Source organism: Staurois parvus, unplaced genomic scaffold, assembly GCF_062004578.1.
Source record: "Staurois parvus isolate SC_StPar_1 unplaced genomic scaffold, SC_StPar_1.0 ptg000842l, whole genome shotgun sequence".
Classification (NCBI taxonomy): domain Eukaryota; kingdom Metazoa; phylum Chordata; class Amphibia; order Anura; family Ranidae; genus Staurois; species Staurois parvus.
The window spans coordinates 542,495-562,406 of record NW_028318638.1 but is presented as its reverse complement, the minus strand read 5'-3'; the positions used below and the strand labels follow the sequence as shown (position 1 = coordinate 562,406).

The window sequence follows — 19,912 nt, the reverse complement described above, 5'->3', positions numbered from 1 at the left end:
CTCTAGAAACTTCTTCTAGTGGCAAGGGGAAGCAATCAGACTCCCAGTCTGTGAAGCCCTGAACAGATCTAACAAACGACCACTGCTCCCTTGACTACAGAAGGAGTAAAAAACAAAATTTTCTCAGTAGCCTTACTAGGAGGGTGATACGTATTCATTGGGACTTACTGTATGTTGACAGTTGCTAAAAAGACTTCCTAATCCCTGTTTACACAGGTCTGCTCTACGAGCACCCCCCAAATACATAACTAAAAGACAATCTTGTATGATGTAAGCTCCAGCCAATGTAAATCTCAGCTCCATCTAATGTATTTTTCATTTTTATATTGAGAAAGAGCTAAAATGTTGGATCAAGTTCATATCTTTGTCTGTGACCCCATTGGATATAAATTCCCCCACTTCCTGTCCCTAGGGAATGTGCTTGTCACTGGGACAGGAAGAGACAGACAACAATAAACCATTGCCAGGAGTTCTAACTCTTCTTGCAATAATTGGTAGCTCAGTTACTGTTTGTAGAAGTGTTGGCAGCCTATTTGTAGGGTGCTTCTCAAATACCTAACTGTCAAGGTCCTACCTTTTCCCAGAGGTTATGTTACTCCATGTGCTGGCATCCATCTTGGATTTCTGCTGAGCATGGTGGGAATCCTTTATGCCTTCAGGTCTCTGAGGTCCATCCCCCAGAGGGGTGTGGCTGATGACATATAAGCCTATGGTCCGCATATGCTCTTTGCACTTGTGTCTTTGTGTTGCTATAACTCTGTTCTGACTCTCGTGACTCTCCTGGAATCTGACTCAGCTTGTGACTCGACTATTCTTTGTGTTCTCCCTTGATCTGACCCTCTGTTGCTGGACCCGGCTTGTGACCTGTGATTCTTGTCTGCTGTCCTGTACCATTTTTTCCCGTTGTTGCTGACCCGGCCTGCCTGACTACTCTATTGTCTTTTCCACCAGCTACACGCCATTGGCGGCGGCCATTACCGCAACTGAGGTTTCTCGGGGGCCGTGACCTGGTTTCTGGCTGCGTCAAACCATCCCCACCATCAGGGGCCCTAGTGAAGGGCAGCCTGGGACTTAGACTCCGCGCCATGAGGGACTTCGGTCTGTGGGTGGTGGTTGTCGTCAGCCAGTGCGTTACATTGTTTAGGCCTGCCTGTCCGTTCCTCAGCTCCTGCCCTGACACTAACCAGGAGGAGACATGTATAAAATAGAACTCCAGTCAACCTAAAGGCTTTCTCCAGCCAGATGTTTTATTTTTGATTTAAGTTTTTTGATAGTATAGTAACATTTCTGTTAGATTTGTATTTCTGTTTGTAACTGCATTGGGGAATTTTTAATAAAAAGTGACAGAACAGTTGTCTCCAGGACAGAAAGGCATGGACAGCAATTAAAACATTGTCAGGTGTCAACTCATTGTCATTGTCAGCTCTTCCAAATGTTGATAAATATATGGTTTTGCTGTTTGTCTGTGTCCCCACTGGAGAGATTTCCTGTCACAAAAGTAACCTACAAATATGTGATCTAAAATTTTAAATTGTTTCATTTTAGACCGTAACTGAATGTTATGGAAGACATCAATCAAACATCTCCAGAAAGATTCATCCTCCTTGGTCTATCCAACGTTCCATATCTCCAGGCCATCTTCTTCCTTTTGTTCTTTATGATGTACATAATGACGTTGTCAGGAAACCTTCTGCTGATCATTGTGGTGAGGATCAACCCAAAATTACAGACCCCCATGTACTTTTTCCTGAGTAACCTCTCTGTTATTGACATCTGTTTCTCATCCACCATTGTTCCCAAACTCCTCGTGAATACCGTGGTCATGGACAGAAGTATCTCCATGTTGGGATGTGCAGTACAGATGTACTTCCATTTGGCATTGGGATCAACAGAATGTATAATTCTAGCTGTCATGGCGTATGACAGGTTTGCTGCCATCTGTAGACCATTGCATTACAACCCCATCATGAACAAGACGTTGTGTGGCAGTTTAGCTGCATGTTCATGGAGTATGGGATTCATGAACTCCGCCATCCACGTTGTCCTCACCTTTCAACTCCCTTACTGCAAGTCTCACCATGTCAACCACTTCTTCTGTGAGATGCCGCCTTTTTTTCGACTGTCCTGCAGAGAAACGCGACTTAATGAAATAGCTACTTATGTTGCTACGGGTATCGTCGCTATGTGTTCTTTTTTCTTGACATTTATTTCATACATCCAGATCATCACCACCATCTTGAAAATAAGTTCTTCAAAGGGAAGACTTAAAGCTTTCTCTACATGTGCTTCTCACCTGACTGTGGTGGTTCTCTACTATGGGACCATCATGTTTGTGTATCTGAGGCCCCGCTCTACTTACTTTGCAGAAACAGACAAAAATTTGTCCATTATTTATACGGCTGTGACACCGATGTTGAACCCTATCATATATAGTATGAGGAATAAGGATGTCAAAAACACCATTAAAGCAAAATAGACAAAAGATAAACATTTAGGAAGCTAACAAGCCTTTGTTTCATTTTTCTTCATTAAAGCGGAAATTCACCCTACAGGCGAAGTTCCTGTTTATGTCCTTGTCCCCATCCTCTTCCACATTTGGCACATTAAATTTTTTGGGGGGGAGTGAGATACATGGCTTTGATAGGTACCCGCTCTCACTTATGCTCAGGTCACCTAGGCGATCCAAGTGAAAGTTTAGCCCCCCATTTCTTTGTCCGCAGGCAAACACTGACAGGGAGGAGGGCTGCATTGTTTACCAACAGTATCTATACTGCCATTTATAAACGCTATTTTTTTTTAGCAAACACATGTCGCAGAACACATTTTGGCGTAAATTTATGACAAAATTTGATTTTTAAAATTTTTTTACTGTACATGTTTAATTTTTTATAGAGCAAAAAATAAAAACTGCACAGGCAATCAAATACCACCATACCTTTAAAATATGTACGTATATATGAATGTAAATAATAACAGTGCAGCGCTCAAAATGAATTTAAAGGTAATATAATATCAATGCGATATCCGCAGTGCTGTCTGGATTTGATGAAAACTTCCAGACTTTTACTGCTTCAAATAATAGCAATGCGCACTCACCAGAAACGCATGGATTATGCGCATGTAGGCATAATCATTCCAGATGTCAGATCCATCGAAGACCAGGTGGTGGGCATCCCTCTCACGGTGGGTCATCAAGGACTCCAAATCAGGTCCAGAGGTCCCCCTTAAGGTCAGCCAGGTAATCCACACTGATGGTAGTAATCCCTCCTCTGGATGGTATAGGCACCTTTTCTGTGGGGGTAATAGCTCCACATAGGAGCCCCAGAAAACAGGTGCCAGAGATAGTGTAGTATGTTCTTGAATACATTTTATTGGTCAATAACAGAACAGGGCAGTATGCATATCACAAAATTGATTGAGAGTGAAAAACAGCAGTACTGACCCCAATAAAGGTGGCCGCCGGGCCTCCTCGTGGCTCCGGCGGTGAAATGACGTCACGCTCTGCACAGCTCCTCCTTAGGCCTTTCGTGCTACAGGCACATCATCAGAGGGGAGGCTTGTTTTAAAATCAAATACCACCGAAAGAAAACTCAATTTGTGGTAAAAAAAAGGACGTAAATTTAATTTGGGCGCAGTGTTGCATGACCGCGCAATTGTCAGTTAAAGCAATGCAGCGCCATAACGCAAACCACTTCTTTAAGGACCCCTCAACAATTTTTAGAAGAACCCTAGGATTCCAAGGAACCCTGGTTGAAAAAGGCAGCCTAATGATGATACTAAAATATATCCTTATTCTCTAAAAATAATCCATACACATCTACTAGTTTGTGGTCTCCTTACATTTCAGGTTATGACCCGATACTAACCATTTGGATATTTTTCATTCCACCCTAGCTAAAATATTGTTACCTTGCTTTTAACTCATATGGGTGGTATATCTGCTTCTGTGCCCATCATTTCGTGCCCACCCCAGGAAGCCACCATGGGGGAGACATGCTGGTGCCACTATCTGTTTTCTTGTGTTCCTTGTGATGTACAGAATGACGTTGTCAGGAAACCTTCTACTAATCATTGTGGTGGGAATAAACCCTACAGACCCCCATGTAACCTCTCCATTATTGATATATGTGTCTCATCTGCCATCATTCCCAAAAATTCTTATAAACACTCTGGCTATGGATCCAAGTATCTCCTTGATGGGATGTGCATTACAGATCTACCTCCATTTGGCTCTAGGATCAACACAGTGTCTCATACTAGTCTTTATGGCCTATGACAGGTTTGCTGCCATCTGTAGACTATTGCACTACAAAACAATCATGAACAAAACATTGTGTGCCAGTTTATCTACAGTGTCATGGAGTATGGGATTCATGAACTCTACCGTCCATGTTGTCCTCACTTTTCAGCTCCCTTTCTGCAAGTCTCAATCACTTTTTTTGTGAAATGCCACCTTTCTTTCACCTTTCCTGTCGAGACATGCAGCTAAATGAAATAGTCACATATTATTATCGCTATGTGTTCTTACTTGTTGACGCTAATTTCATATGTTCACATCATCTCCACCATCTTGAAGATCCGTTCCTCCAAGGGACGATATAAAGCCTTCTCCATGTGTGCTTCTTACCTGACTGTTGTGGCTCTCTACCATGGTACCATCATGATTTTGTATCTGAGACCCTGCTCTACTTACGCTGCAGAGATAGTCACATATTATTATCGCTCTGTGTTCTTACTTGTTGACGCTAATTTCATATGTTCACATCATCTCCACCATCTTGAAGATCCGTTCCTCCAAGGGACGATATAAAGCCTTCTCCACGTGTGCTTCTGTTGTGGCTCTCTAGTATGGTACCATCATGATTTTGTATCTGAGACCCCGCTCTACTTACGCTGCAGAGATAGACAAAGTTGTGTCTATTCTCTATACAACTGTAACACCAATGGTGAACCCCATCATCTACAGTAAGAGGAACAAGGAATTAAAAAAAATGTTCTCATAAAACAAAACGCAAATTCAAAATTACTACTGGAAAATGCCAATGTAGGAAAATGAATGTTATATCTTTCTTTGTGTTTAACCTAGAGACTACCATGTAAAAATGGTATCCATTTGGAAGACCCATTTTACATCTTTTGGATCATGAGTGGTTGTACTACAAACCCAACAGAAAACCTGTCTACCTGTGCAGTATAACATTCTGGAAATGCTTACCTTAATGCCACCACTCAAGTTTTTAGATGCCTTTTCTGAAAGCACAAGTGACTTCAAGAGGAATATAAATATTTAAGTGTCTGTAAGGCAGGCCATAAATGATCCGATTTTCTTTCCTGCAACCACGGGTTGCAGGACCACAAATCACTTGGTTCCTCCATCAACACAATCATTGTTAATAGTGAAATCCTTCCCACAGAGCTATTGTGTTCTGCTGGCAGGGATGGCTCCCAGTGCAGGGGCGGACTGACCATTTGGAAACCCTGGCACTACCCGAGGGCCCGGGGTCAGTAGGGGGCCCCATGAGATGCCCCTGATACCTTTTTCATAGGCTTTTTTGAGTTTGGGCAAGGACACAGGGGCCCCATGATCCCCTATTGCCCGGGGGCCCCATAAGTTGTCAGCCCGCCCCTGTCCCAGTGATTATTAATTGCAATGCCACTCCAAAATAAATCTAATAATATGAAGTACCCCTTATAGCATATACTTCACCTTCACCCCTGAAGATGTAACTAATAATAAACAATAAATATGCCACCTAAATAAATAACGCCCCAGAGAGTAAAATTCAAAAAATTAAAAAATAAAAATAATAATAAAAATAAAAATAATAATCAAAGTTTGATTATTATTTTTATTTTTTTATTTTTTTAATTTTACTCTGTGGGGCGTTATTTATTTAGGTGGCATATTTATTGTTTATTCCTAGTGATTATTGCTAGCAGCTATAGCCATTGGAAATAATGGCATGTTCAAAAATTGAACTTTGGTACAATTAACCTGCCCATGTAAGGTTCCAATCTCAGCTGGTCTTTGTTGAACTGGCCGAGATTAGAAACCATCTATGGTGGCTTAAAGGTTATCCAGGTCATGGTATACCTAATAGTAGTTAGGGACACTCTTTAAGGACTGTGAGGTGTAACATTTGGAAAGAGAAGACAACTGGCTCACAAGCAGGGGCGGACTGACAACTCATGGGGCCCCCAGGCAATAGGGGATCATGAGGCCCCTGTGTCCTTGCCCAAACTCAAAAAAGCCTATAAAAAAGGTACCAGGGGCATCGCATAGGGCCCCCTACTGACCCTGGGCCCTCGGGCAGTGCCCGAGTTTCCAAATGGTCAGTCCGCCCCTGGGTGTGGGGGATATTTTCTTGGCAAGGTGTACCTAATAAAGTGGCCAGTGAGTGTATAATGTCACTTTGATGTCTCTACCATGGAAATTTTACAACAATCCAAACCTTTAGCCACATAACTCAAATAATTTCCACTTTTCCCAGATTATGTGATAAGGGGAGGATGATTTGACAAACTCGATCACCTTCAATCTTGTTTTTGGAAAATCAGCATCTGCTTTTCGATATTTCATGATGATTATATTATGTGGATAGGTTATTAGACGACTCTAAAGGCTGGGGTTATTGACACTCATCAGAACGGAGAGAGCTATTTGGATGAGTAGCAAAACATCTCGAAAATATAAAACTGGTCCAGCTGAATGTGACCAACTACCTATGGCTATATTTTTAATAAAAAAAAAACAAAAAAACGGGATAACCGTCAGATGGGCTAACTGCCACCAGCTTTTAGCAGTCCCTTGCTATTCAACAACACTCTTGGGCCAGCATGCCACCACCTTTAGGTTCTATTTAGGAAAGTAGGGGCAATTTTTATCCATCGACAGCAATCCTTTCCCTTTATCAATGTGTTTACCTTTCACACTATTGCTCTGCTCATTCTTGATTTATTTAGGCAATAAATTGTGGTCCCAATCTGAGTATCAGGTCCTTTGGCCTGTAGGGTCACCTGACCACCAAATACTATGGAGATAGAACCTCCATTTCTATCAGCGCCTTTCTTTCTTTCTTTCCATCCACCCACAGAGGCTGACGGCATAGTAAACCTCAACATCATGCCTATTGAGCATTTTGCATGGAAATATCAAGTGTCATGAAACATAGGGGGTTGATTTACAAAAATCAAATGGGACGTTTACTTTGGAAGGGAAGATGCACTTTGCAAGGAAATTTTCCCCAGAGCTAAGAGAATGTGGTGACATTTTACTCTGCAAAGAATCCCACCCTCCGATCTCAGATGGCACCAATTTTGGGGAAACGCATTGGGCAGAGTCTTGGTGTGACGTCATTGCGTACTGTTGTGATATCATTGCGTACTGTTGTGACGTCATTGCGTACCGGTGTGACGAATGATGCCGCAGCAGCTTTGTTTTTTGTATATGAAGCTGTTTGTTCCTGCTTGTTTGTAAGTGCAATACTTTTAAATTTAAATAAAAAAGATTTTAATACTTACTGCACTGTGAAGCTTCTCCCTATCTGCACTTTACATATGCCTGCTTAATGAGTGATATTCAGATACTCGACTGATGAGATCGCCCTTTTGAAGAGGATGCTAGCAAGAGTGCCTTCCCTTGATCTCTATCATTTGAGATCATATTCATCCGGTAAGAGGCCAATTTTTTTTTTCCTCTGAGCAGCACTTTTGGAGTACTTTTTTTTGTAGTTGAAGTTTATTAGCACTTAGCACTTTTTTTCCACGTGGGTTTCATATGGTTCACATGAACTTTCTGAGCTGAATATAAAGGCTGCAAATGTCATCATTTATATATGTTGTGTCTATAAATTCATATTTTCTGTTAATTCATATTATCACTTCTTTAGTTGTGTGTGGTGATTTGCATGTTTTACATAACCTTAAAGGGACAGCACACCTTTTTACATAGTTAGTCTGGCTGAAAAAAGACAAAAGTCCATCCAGATCCACCATAGAAAAAAAAAAGTTATAATTCTATGCCAACAGAGGAAGGCAAAAAAAACCCCAGCAAAGCATGATCCAATTTGCTCCTGCTGGGAAAATAATTCCTTCCTGATCCCCCGAGAGGCAATCGGATATTCCCTGGATCAACTTTACCTATAAATGTTAGTATCCAGTTATATTCTGTGTATCCAAGAAAGAATCCAGGACTTTCCTACAGCAATCCACTGAGCTGGCCAGAACCAACTCTTGAAGGAGTCTATTCCACATTTTCACAGCTCTCACTGTGAAGAAACATTTCCGTGTTTGGAGATTTTTTAAATTTGATTTTTGATTATTTAGTAAGTGAATTCAGTATTCAGGATTTTTTGGTTGCAGCAGTTCCGTATTGTTCATTTTAATTTTTTGTTGGGTGGGCTGAGTTGGGCTTACCATTTTAGTCCCTTATTTAGTGTTTGTGTTGGCTGAGTGCAGGAATTTACTTTTATTTAAAGAATACCCAATCATGTGTAGGGATCAGGGCGGACTGACAACACATGGAGCCCCCGGGCAATAGGGGATCATGGGGCCCCTGTGTCCTTGCCCAAACTCAAAAAAAAATATGAAAAAATTACCAGGGGCATCTCATGGGGCCCCCTACTGACCCCGGGCCCTCGGGCAGTGCCCAAGTTTCCAAATAGTCAGTCCGCCCCTGGTAGGGATAATAAAAAAAACAGTATTTATGATTGGATGATGGAAGTTGACAAAGCTTCACCTCCTCCACTAGGCTCTGGAGAAATTTCCTTTGTAAAGTGAACAGTCTGTTTGCCATTGGTAAACCAACCCCACAATTTGTAGGTCATATGAGAAGCTGGTGCTTGACTTAGTCCTCTACTCCACTATTGGGAAGGATTTTGCAAACAGATCACTAAGGCTGCCTGTTGGGTCAAACAAAGAAGAGGAAAAAGGGGTTGGGGCCACGTGTTAACTTGCAAGATGAAGTTGATATTTGCATAGCTGAACATGCCTTATTTGAGGGATCCCATGATTTGGTGCATATGGGGTTCTGTATAGAGGTGAGTTGTAGTGAGTTGAAGTGAGAATATAAGTATGAGAAAGGTGGAGGTAAATTATAAGTGTTTAACGAGATGGCACATTTCACCGAAGGTTGAGTATAAGATATGTGAGGAAAATACACTAGAGTGCTGGAGGGGATGTGGAAAAATAGGCACATTATATCATATATGGTGGGAGTGCCCGAAGATCCAAGGTTTCTGGGAGATAATCGTCCAACTAATTGAGAATATCTCTGGGATAAAGATAGGACTGGACCCAGAAGTGTGTCTACTACACAGTACAGAGTTATCAGTAAATAAATACAAAGACACGGGCATATGGTGCTATCTGAATGCGGCGAAGGGTCTGGTATCTAAGTTCTGGCATAGACCAGAGGTGCCGAAGATAGAGGATTGGGTGGAGAGAACGAATCAGATATGTAGGATGGAGAAATTGTATTATATGCAAGAAGACAAGATGAGGTTATTCTCTAAGAAGTGGAGAAAATGGGAGGAATTTATGGTGAAATATATGAAGTAGCAATGTGAGAAAGATGGAAATATTTATATATCCTATATTCTATATATATTCTAGTTGGGAAAAGAGGTAATAGAACAATGCAGAGTGGGGGGGTTTATATGGGGGGAGGGAGGTTTTATTTGGGGAGGAGGGGAAATTAGATAGGGGGTGGGGAGGTAATGGGAATAAAGATAGTAAGAAATGTAATTAATGATTTGGAAATGGCTTTTTTTTGTATGAGAATAATGATGAAATATGTATTTTATATGGAAAATAAATAAATATTTAAATTAAAAAAAAAATATATATATATAGAAGTGAGTTGAAGTTCTGTGCAGGCAACTGGATGTGCCCAATATTGCCTTCGTGTTCCAGATAAGTAACAGGTATCTCATGTTACATTTACCAGCAACTACATTTTACAAGAACCAGTGTCATTGGATAAAACTTGAATGGATTTGATTTTGGTACAAATTTTAAAGTAGATTATACAAGGATTCTACAATTGAAGTAGGGAAAGCTTTAAAAAAAATTTAAAAAAAAAAAAAGGTAAAAAATAATAATGATATTAATTTGATATTAATATGATAACAACTATACTGTAATAAAAGTTAAATCAAAAAAGGACATACAGAGCTTAAAGGTAACTTTATACGTGACTCTTTAAGAAATTAAATGAAAGCAATATTCACAAAAGACCCAAGGTCTTCCTACCGGGAATTATTAAAACTAAATAAAACCGAGAGATTAAATGTGCTTCTTACATCATATTCAAAAAGTCATCTTCAATACACCTGATTTCTCTGCAGTTAAGAATTTTTCCCAGTCATCACCCATCCATCCACGCTGAGCATAACAATTTCAAGGATGTTTTGTAAGTCAAGAAAAGAAATTTGAAAAAGAAGCAAAATACTCAAACATCACTTAGATTTTTATTAATTGCATAAAAATGATGTTATTGTCTTTTCTTTTGGTCTATATCAGTGGTTCTCAACCTGTGGGTCATGACCCCTTTGGGGGTCGAACGACCCTTTCACAGGGGTCCCCTAAGACCATCGGAAAACACATAATTCTGATGTGTAAAGAGCAGCTGCTGTGTAGAAAGCAGCTACTGTGTTGAAAGCAGCTACTGTGTTGAAAGCAGCTACTGTGTTGAAAGCAGCTACTGTGTTGGAAGCAGCTACTGTGTTGAAAGCAGCTACTGTGTTGAAAGCAGCTACTGTGTTGGAAGCAGCAGTATTGGAGGTAAAACGACACTTCATGAATTATAATTGCTGGGTAAATAATTTTATGGTTGGGGGTCACCACAACATGAGGAACTGTATTAAAGGGTCGCGGCATTAGGAAGGTTGAGAACCACTGGTCTATATGATCGCTACTACCTAGCAAGGTAAGGCACAAAACTATGGGGAGGTTACTAAAGGTGGTTCATTCAGAATCTGATGCAGCTTTGCATGGTAGTCCATCAGCTTCTAACTTCAGCTTGGTCAATTAAGCTTTGGCTATAAAACCTGGAAGCTGATTGGTTTCTATGCAGAGTTGCACTAGATTTTGCAGTTTTGGAAAATAACCCCCTATATATGGTAAATATATGCATTATATAGTAAAAATAAACATGTGCTTTATTGTCATTTAACAAACCATTCAAAAGTTAATTTCAGTCATGCATTCACCATCACATTATGGACTATCCCATGCAGTGGGCAAATCAGGTACCTTTGCCAAGCATCTGGACTCCCCTTCTGCAATAGAAGAATTGTCTTATTAAAATTAAATTGTATCTATAAACATTTTTTTGGGAAGGGAAGGTAAGGATTAGAACCATGGAATTTTATTGTTTTTCATGTCCCAGCTTCATAGATTTATATGAAAATGCAGACACCCCTTACAGCCATACCAGACTTCATTTTTCTGGGAAGGGTTTCCTCAAGACTGGAGTGTGTCTGTAGGAATATGTGCCCATTCAGTCAAAAGATCATTTGTGAGGTCAGGTACTGATTTTGGTTAGGAAGACCTTGCTGGCAATTGGCGTTCCCATGGTTTGGAAGGCCTGACTTGCAATTGGCATTCCAATGGTTAGGAAGGCCTGGTTGGAAATTGGTATGCCAATGGTTAGGAAGGCCTGGTTGGAAATTGGCATGCCAATGGCTAGGAAGGCCTGGTTGGAAATTGGTATGCCAATGGTTAGGAAGGCCTGGTTGGAAATTGGCATGCCAATGGTTAGGAAGGCCTGGCTGGCAATTGGCATTCCAATTGATCCCAAAGGCCTCCTGTAGGGTTGAGGTCATGGTTCTGTGCAGGATACATAATTACTTGTGTTTGTAACTATTCCATGGAAGGTGTGTTTTGATGAAAACTGAACCAAGTGATTTTCTTTTTAAAGCTGAACGCTACGGAAAGTATAAATCCTCCCTTGCACTGGGGCTGTTCTCATTCCACAAAAATTGAAAGCTTGTTTACATGTAAGAGACTAGGAAAGTAGTTTTTCTTACCTGATCTTCCTTTCCTGCAGGTTCTTTTGGGCTGCAAGATCAACCTCTGCAGCCACCTCTCCCTTTTGGCAGTTGGGTGCCCCATACATCATCAAAATCAATGCAGAGCCCATTATTTTTTTGAGAGTTGGACTGTAGCTTTAATCACTAAATCAAGAAGATGTGAAAGCAGCCTCACATCTGCATATCAGTGCTCACAGTTTTGGAATACAAGGTCCAACATGCTCATATACTGTAGGTGTAATGGTAATATGTCAACCAAATTTCAGCTGTATAGTGTAAACTGTGGCCCACGAGCTTGCTCTTATCTGGCTCTTGGGGCAATGTTTGGCCCACTGGTATGAGGCACTATTCCTCCAACTGATACAAGGCATTATTCCTCCCACTTACACCAATGATGGGTCACTATTCCTCCCACTGACACCCATGATGGGGCATTATTCCTCCCACTGACACCAATGATGGGACACTATTCCTCCCACTGACACCAACTATGGGACAGTATTCCTCCCACTGATACCAAAGATGGGACATTATTCTACACACTGATACCAATGATGGGGCACTATTCCTCCCACTGATACCAATGATGGGGCACTATTCCCACAACTGACAGCAATGATGAAGCACTATTTCTCCCACTGACACCAATGATGGGGCACTATTCCTCTCACTAACACCAAGGATAGGGCACTTTTTCTCCCACTGATACCACCGATGGGGCACTATTCCTGCCACTGCTACCACCGATGGGGCACTATTCCCCCCACTGATACCAATGATGGGGCACTATTCCTTCCACTGCTGCCACCAATGGGGCACTATTCCTACCACTGATACCACCATTGGGGCATTTTCCTTCCACTAATACCAATGATGGGGCACTATTTGTCCCACTGATATCAATGATGGGGCACTATTCGTCCCACTGATACCAATGATGGGGCACTATTCCTCCCACTGATACCAATGATGGTGCACTATTCCTCCCACTGACATCAATGATGGGGCACTATTCCTCCCACTGACAGCAACGATGGGGCACTATTTCTCCCACTAATACCAATGATGGGACACTATTCCTCCCACTGACAGCAACGATGGGGCACTATTTCTCCCACTAATACCAATGATGGGGCACTATTCCTCTTACTAATACAAATGATGGGGCACTATTTCTTCCACTGATACCACCGATGGGGCACTATTCCTCCCACTGCTACCACCGATGGGGCACTATTCCTCCCACTGCTGCCACCAATGGGGCACTATTCTTACCACTGATACCACCAATGGGGCATTTTCCTTCCACTAATACCAATGATGGGGCACTATCCCTCCTCTTGCTGACCACGGGCACTATATAACTTTTTATAATCCCACTGACCACCAAACCTGAGACATTTTCTACTCCCACTTGCCACAGTCTGGGCCTTCCTATAGTCTGAAGGACAGTAAATTGGCCCTTTGTTTAGAAAGCTCTTAAGGATAACAACACTGATATCTCCTCTTAGGGATAATAGCTCTGATATCCTCACTCAATGCCTCCCCTTGGAAGTTTTACTGTTTTACTGTTTAAAAAAATTTTGGCTGAATCAGGTGACAAAATTAATGCCGAATAGAAATCACAGTCACTTAGCAGACATCCTATGCTCCCTGAGCCGGTTAGATTTTTTTTTTTTTCTTTAGTTTTGGATACAGTGGAGAAGAGTTAAAATTTCTCTTTGGATTAAAATAAAGTTTGTGACCTCACTAGAGAGATTTTCCCTAACTTCCTGTCCCTGTCACGACTGTACACAAAATAGGGGTTGTGGATTTCACAGGGACAGGAGGGCATGTACTGCAATAAAAAGGCTGTCAGAAGTTCTAACACTTCCTCATATCACTAAAAATGTGTTTTTTTTTGTGTATCCCCTACAATCAGAGGTGAACTGAATGTGAAAGTAATGAACCAAACATCTCCAGGAAGGTTTATCCTCCTTGGCCTATCTAATGTCCCATATCTCCAAGCCATCTTCTTCCTCCTGTTCCTAATGATGTACATACTGACATTGTCAGGGAATCTTCTGTTGATCATTGTGGTGAGGATCAACCCAAAACTACAAACCCCCATGTACTTTTTCTTGACTAACCTCTCCATTATTGATATCGGCTTCTCCTCCAACATAGTTCCAAAAATTCTCATGAACACCTTGCTTATGGATAGAAGTATCTCCATGTTGGAATGTGCAGTCCAGATGTATTTCCATTTGGCTTTAGGATCAACGGAGTGTATTATTCTAGCTGTCATGGCATATGACAGGTTTGCTGCCATCTGTAGACCATTACACTACAACACTATCATGAACAAGAAGATCTGTGCCAGTTTAGCTGTAGGGTCATGGAGTATGTCCTTCATGAACTCTGCCATCCATGTCACCTTCACATTCCATCTCGCCTACTGCAAGAGTCCTTACATCCACCACTTCTTCTGTGAGATACCTCTTTTCCTTCGAATGTCATGTCAAGACACTTGGCTAAACGAGATAGCCATGTATATTGGGGCAAGTGTCATTGTTATGTGCTCTTTTATTTTGACTCTAACCTCGTATGTCCACATCATCTACACCATCTTGAACATCCGTTCCTCACATGGAAGACAAAAAGCCTTCTCAACATGTGTTTCCCACCTGATTGTGGTGGTTCTCTACTACAGTACCATCATGTTTGTGTATCTGCGACCCCTCTCTACTTACTCTCCTGAAACAGACAAAACTGTGTCTATTATCTATACAACTGTGACACCAATGTTGAACCCCATCATCTATAGCATTAGGAATGAGAAAGTCAAAAACACCATTAAAAGAAAAAAAAAAAACAGAGTGTAAACAAATGGCAAACTTTTCTTTAGGGCAGTGGTTCTCAACCTGTGGGTCGCGACCCCTTTGGGGGTCCAACGACCCTTTCACAGGGTTCCCCTAAGACCATCAGAAAACACATATTTTTGATGTGTAAAGAGCAGCTACTGTGTAGAAAGCAGCTGCTGTGTTGAAAGCAGCTACTCTGTTAAAAGCAGCTACTGTGTTGAAAGCAGCAGTATTGGAGGTAAAACGACACTCATGAATTATAATTACTGGGTAAATAATTTTATGGTTGGGGGTCACCAGAACATGAGGAACTGTATTAAAGGGTCACGGCATTAGGAAGGTTGAGAACCACTGCTTTAGGGGCTACATAAATACACATATATAGGGCTTTTTTTCAGTGGGAACGTGGGGAACACAGTTCTGGCACCTCCAGCTCTGGAGGATATATTTAATGGCAAGAGGAGGTGGGGTGTGCCTAAGGGTCTATTGTTGCTGGTTGTTGGGGGATCTATTGTCCTTGGGGAGGATATGTTGTTATGGGGGTGTAGTGTTGCTGGGGAGGTTTATTGTTACCGGTGGGAGATCTATTGTTTCTGGGGGTCTTATGTGGCTGGGAGGGATCTACTGTTGAGGCAGGGGGTTACTGTTTCTGGCTGCTGGAGGGTCTATTGGTGCTGGCTGCTGAGAGATCTGTTGTTACTGGTAGGAGTCTATTGTTGTTGGGGAGGAGTTATTGCTATTGGGGGATCTACTGTCGCTGGGAAGTTCTATTGTTGTTGCTGGTTAGGGTCTATTCTTTTGGGGTGGGTCTATTGGGGGAATCTACGGTTGCTGGGAAGATCTATTGTTGCTGGCTGCAGGGGATCTATTTTACTGATTTTCTTGTTATCATTAACAAATTCCATCCAAATTACTTAGCACTACAAAATTATACTTGGCTTTGTATTCTCTAAAAGGAGAGGTAATGGGAGGTAATGGGAGGTGGGTAGGAGTGGAACAAAGGGACGGTGCTCAGAGGTTGGTAGGGAATGGAGACAAGGGGTGAGTCAAAAGGGGGAGAATCTGCACCTATTCTCTGAGAAATAATAGATGGGGATCTATTTTTGCTGTGGAATCTTATGTAGCTGGGAGGGATCTAATGTTGAGGGAGGGGGGTCTACTGTTGCTGGCTGCTGGAGGGTCTAGTGGTGCTGGCTGCTGAGAGATCTGTTGTTACTGGTAGGAGTCTATTGTTGATGGGGAGGATTTATTGCTATTGGGGGATCTACTGTTGCTGGAAAGATCTATTGTTGCTGGCTGAAGGGGATCTTTTTTACTGATTTTCTTGTTATCATTAACAAATTCTATACATATTACTTAGCACCACAAAATGATACTTGGTTTTGTATTCTCTAAAAGGAAAGGTACTGGGAGGTGGGTAGGGGTGGAACCAAGGGATGACTCGAATGGGGGAGTACCTGCACCTATTCTATGAGAAAAAAAAACATATATATATGTAGAACAGGGGTGTCAAACTTAATTTCATCGTGGGCCATATCAACATTATGGTTGCCCTCAAATGGCCAGTTGTATCTGTAAGACTAGATGTCCAGAGCACCCCCCCCCCCTATTACATCAGAGGTCAAGTATCCCACACCCTCCCTAACATCACCATGCACCCCAGAGTTGGAAAGCAGAAAGTGCAGGGTATGGAGAAGGACCAGAGGAGGAGTGGAGTCAGTTACCAGCAGGAGTGGACTGACCATTTGGAAACTCCTGCCCGAGGGCCCGGGGTGAGTAGGGGGCCCCATGGGATGCTCCTGGTACCTTTTTCATAGGCTTTTTTGAGTTTGGGCAAGGACACAGGGGCCCCATAATCCCCTATTGCCGGGGGCCCCATGAGTTGTCAGTTCGCCCCTGGTTACCAGAGTCTGGTGAATGCTAAGACCAGGGGAGGCACTGAGAGGTGCAGGATTTGGCAGAGGAGTTCTATTCTCCTCTCTGCTGCCGACTGCTGAGTCAAGGTGGGTGTGGAAACAAGGGGGTACCTGCAGGAAAGGTGCAAGGGCCACATGAAATGGCCTGGAGGGCCGGATTTGGCCCACGGTCCTTGTGTTTGACACCTGTGATGTAGAATATCTATATAGATAAATACATGCAATATACAGTATGTGTATATTAAAAAACAAAAACTAATATGTGATAAGTACACAGGTTGCCATCAGGGCCACCTTCTAAAAAATTCTAGTTGCTTGGTTGACTGTCATGCGTTTTTTTAATTATTTCCATACATTCTGGGTTATTGACAAAGAACTAGTATGCAACGAGTGACGTCAGAACCCAGGCCTGCATACTTGTACCAGGAGGGTCTTCCTAAAGTCACATCCACAAAATCCAGAAGTACTTGTAAAGCCTTGAATATGATACGCTGTATAAAGGTGAAGACCCATGGTCACAAAATGTTGGTGATATATTATTTTTGCTTTATGCAGTTCTGCTGACCATTCACCTGACTGCTGACCATTCAAAAGGCCAATCCCGCACTGTGGTTAACATACGGCGCTATATCCACCACCATATTTTCTGCATAAACATTTACCCTTCTTTCCCTAAGTTTTACCCTTCTTTCAACACAAAACTCACACTGGAAGCAAAACTGTAATCTGAAAATGCATAAACCAGAAAAATTAGTTATTTTGATGTTTTAAAGCCCAACTTCAGGAATTAGAAAAAAAAATCTATCCTTACATTAAATCCCCCCCCCCCCCCTTTTCCCATACTGCAAGTGTTAAATGCTCATTATGCCTAGGCATACTGTCATGCACCGCCTAGCAGGATCTCTAGTGACCCACAGAACGAGATTCCCCAGGACGCGGAGTCTAAGTCCCAGTCTGCCTTTTCACCAGAGCCCCTGATGGTGGGGATGGACTTGGTGCAAGACTGAAACCAGGTCGCGGTCCCCGAGTGCACCCAACTGTGGTAGAGGGGTCCCACTGAGGGTATGTGCCAGGGGTGAGCCTGATGTGAAGAGGCTGACAGGTCCAGGACCCGTGGGGGAGTATTTTTAAAATATATTTCAAATATATTTTTCTACCATAAGGGTAGTAAGACTACTTGCGGTTCCTCAAAGTATAACTTCTGATCGAGGGGTTCAGTTTACATCCACATTCTGGAAAGAACTTTGCAAGACACCTAAATGTGAAACTTGGTTGTCATTGGCATACCATCTTCATACAAATGGCCAGACGGAGCACACAAACCAGACCCTAGAACAATACCTTCAATGTGTCTCTTCTTTTATGCAAGATACCCGGTGTCAGGAATGGACTCACCATTAGTGGTGGGACTCATCTGCCGTGTGGGCTGCAGTACCAGGGCTGGCCAGCGGGTGCTCTCAGCAACCAGAAGCTCACTCTTGCAATCAGCCATCACCTGAGGCTGATTGCAGGAGGTGTATTTAAGGAATGGCCAGACCTGCAGTCAGTGCCTTGGTGTATGTTTCCCATGAGCCCATGTACCTGCATCCTGTCTGCTTCCTGCCTGATCCTGACTCTGCTTTGATCCTGACTCTGAACAAACTCCACCTGTCCTGACCTCGGCTATTCCTGACCACTCTTCCGCTCGCTCCTGGTACCCTGTTTGCCCGTTTGCTACCGACCCGGCCTGCCCGACTACGTTCGATTTGTATATATGGTTATCTGTTGGAGGTTGGGTTGTTTGCACTGTGTTATGTTTACCTTGCACTGCGTTTGTGTTGTTTAGTCTTAATAAATTGTCTTATTTACACTATACCTGAAGCCTGCGTTTCCCTGTGTCAGTCCACACACCTCTGGTTATACCCGGAGCCCTGACACCCGGGCTTCACTCCTTCCCCTAGCGGAGTTTGCTAGGGTCAAACTACAGGTCAAACCCCATTTTTTGGAAATTTGGTGTCTAGTCAATCTTTCTTACCTGATATAATCTCTGATGCACCTGTACCAGCAGTTAAGGAGAGACTGGAATTTCTGCAAGCCAACAACCACGTTCTACAGGAAGCTATCGCTAAGGCCCAACAGGACAATAAGAGATTCTTCGATGAGAAAAGAAGGGGTGACCTGGATCTCAAACCAGGGGAAAAAGTTTGGCTATCCACTGCCAATTTGAAATGGCCTTGTCCTTCCAAGAAATTGGGTCCCATGTACATTGGCCCATTTCCTGTTAAAAAAAAAAAAGAATCCGACAGTTTATGAACTTTTGCTACCGAAAATGTATAAAATCCATCTTGTTTTCCATGTGTCTCTATAAAAACCTGCTGGTACAGATCCATTTCCTGGCCATAACCCAGATCCTCCAGCACCAACTATCGATGATGAGGAGGAATATGAAATTGAGGCCACTGTGGACTGCAGAAAGAGGAGTGGCTTCATTTGGTATCTAATTATGTGGAAGGATTATGGTCCAGAAGAAAAATCTTGGGAACCAGAAGGCAAAGTTCATACTAGTGAGGAAGTTTTTCCAAACCCACTCATTTAAAAAAAAAATTTTTTATCACTTTTATTCCTATCAGAAGGAATGCAAACATCCCTTGCGATAGAAATAAGCAGTGACAGGTCCTCTTTATGGAGAGATGTGAGGTCAACAAGACCCCACATCTCTCCCTCCTCTACAATGTAAAGCATTGGAGCAAAAAAAAAAAAAAAAGCATTGATCCAGAGCTTTAAAAAAAAAAAAAAGGCCTTGTTTGCATGGTGCTGGAATGGAAAGTAACCCAAGAATTATTACTTGGAATTACACATAATCAAGTATTTAAAATACTTGAAAAATGAAAGAAAGAAAAATGAAAGCAATAAGAAACACATACAGTTGTGGCCAAAATTATTCAACCCCCAATGCTGTAAAGGGGTTTAGGGACTATAGTGTACATTTGGAATTGTATTCAGAATCAAATCCTACAAGGACGTTGTAACTACCCAAATGCAACTAAAATGACATCAATTGTTTATGTAATACAGTAGTAAATGGTTCTTATGTGGTTTCTTCATTGCCACAATTATTCAACCCCTTAAAGACTACCACTCT

At 42.1% G+C, this 19,912-nt stretch overlaps 2 protein-coding genes and 1 pseudogene across 2 annotated transcripts; all 3 read left to right on the top strand.

Moving 5' to 3' along the window:
* The first annotated feature begins 1,561 nt into the window (after positions 1–1,561).
* LOC149443613 (olfactory receptor 5V1-like) lies at positions 1,562–2,476 on the top strand. The gene has a single exon (XM_089655470.1). The coding sequence runs from the start codon at positions 1,562–1,564 to the stop codon at positions 2,474–2,476; it is 915 nt and encodes a 304-aa protein (XP_089511596.1).
* A 663-nt stretch (positions 2,477–3,139) lies between these two features.
* Positions 3,140–5,003, top strand: LOC149443612 (olfactory receptor 5V1-like; annotated as a pseudogene).
* An 8,939-nt stretch (positions 5,004–13,942) lies between these two features.
* Positions 13,943–14,896, top strand: LOC149443611 (olfactory receptor 5AS1-like). Its single transcript, XM_089655476.1, has one exon. It carries the CDS (start codon positions 13,976–13,978, stop codon positions 14,894–14,896), a length of 921 nt encoding a protein of 306 aa, XP_089511602.1. The 5' UTR covers positions 13,943–13,975.
* The last annotated feature ends 5,016 nt before the right edge of the window (positions 14,897–19,912 follow it).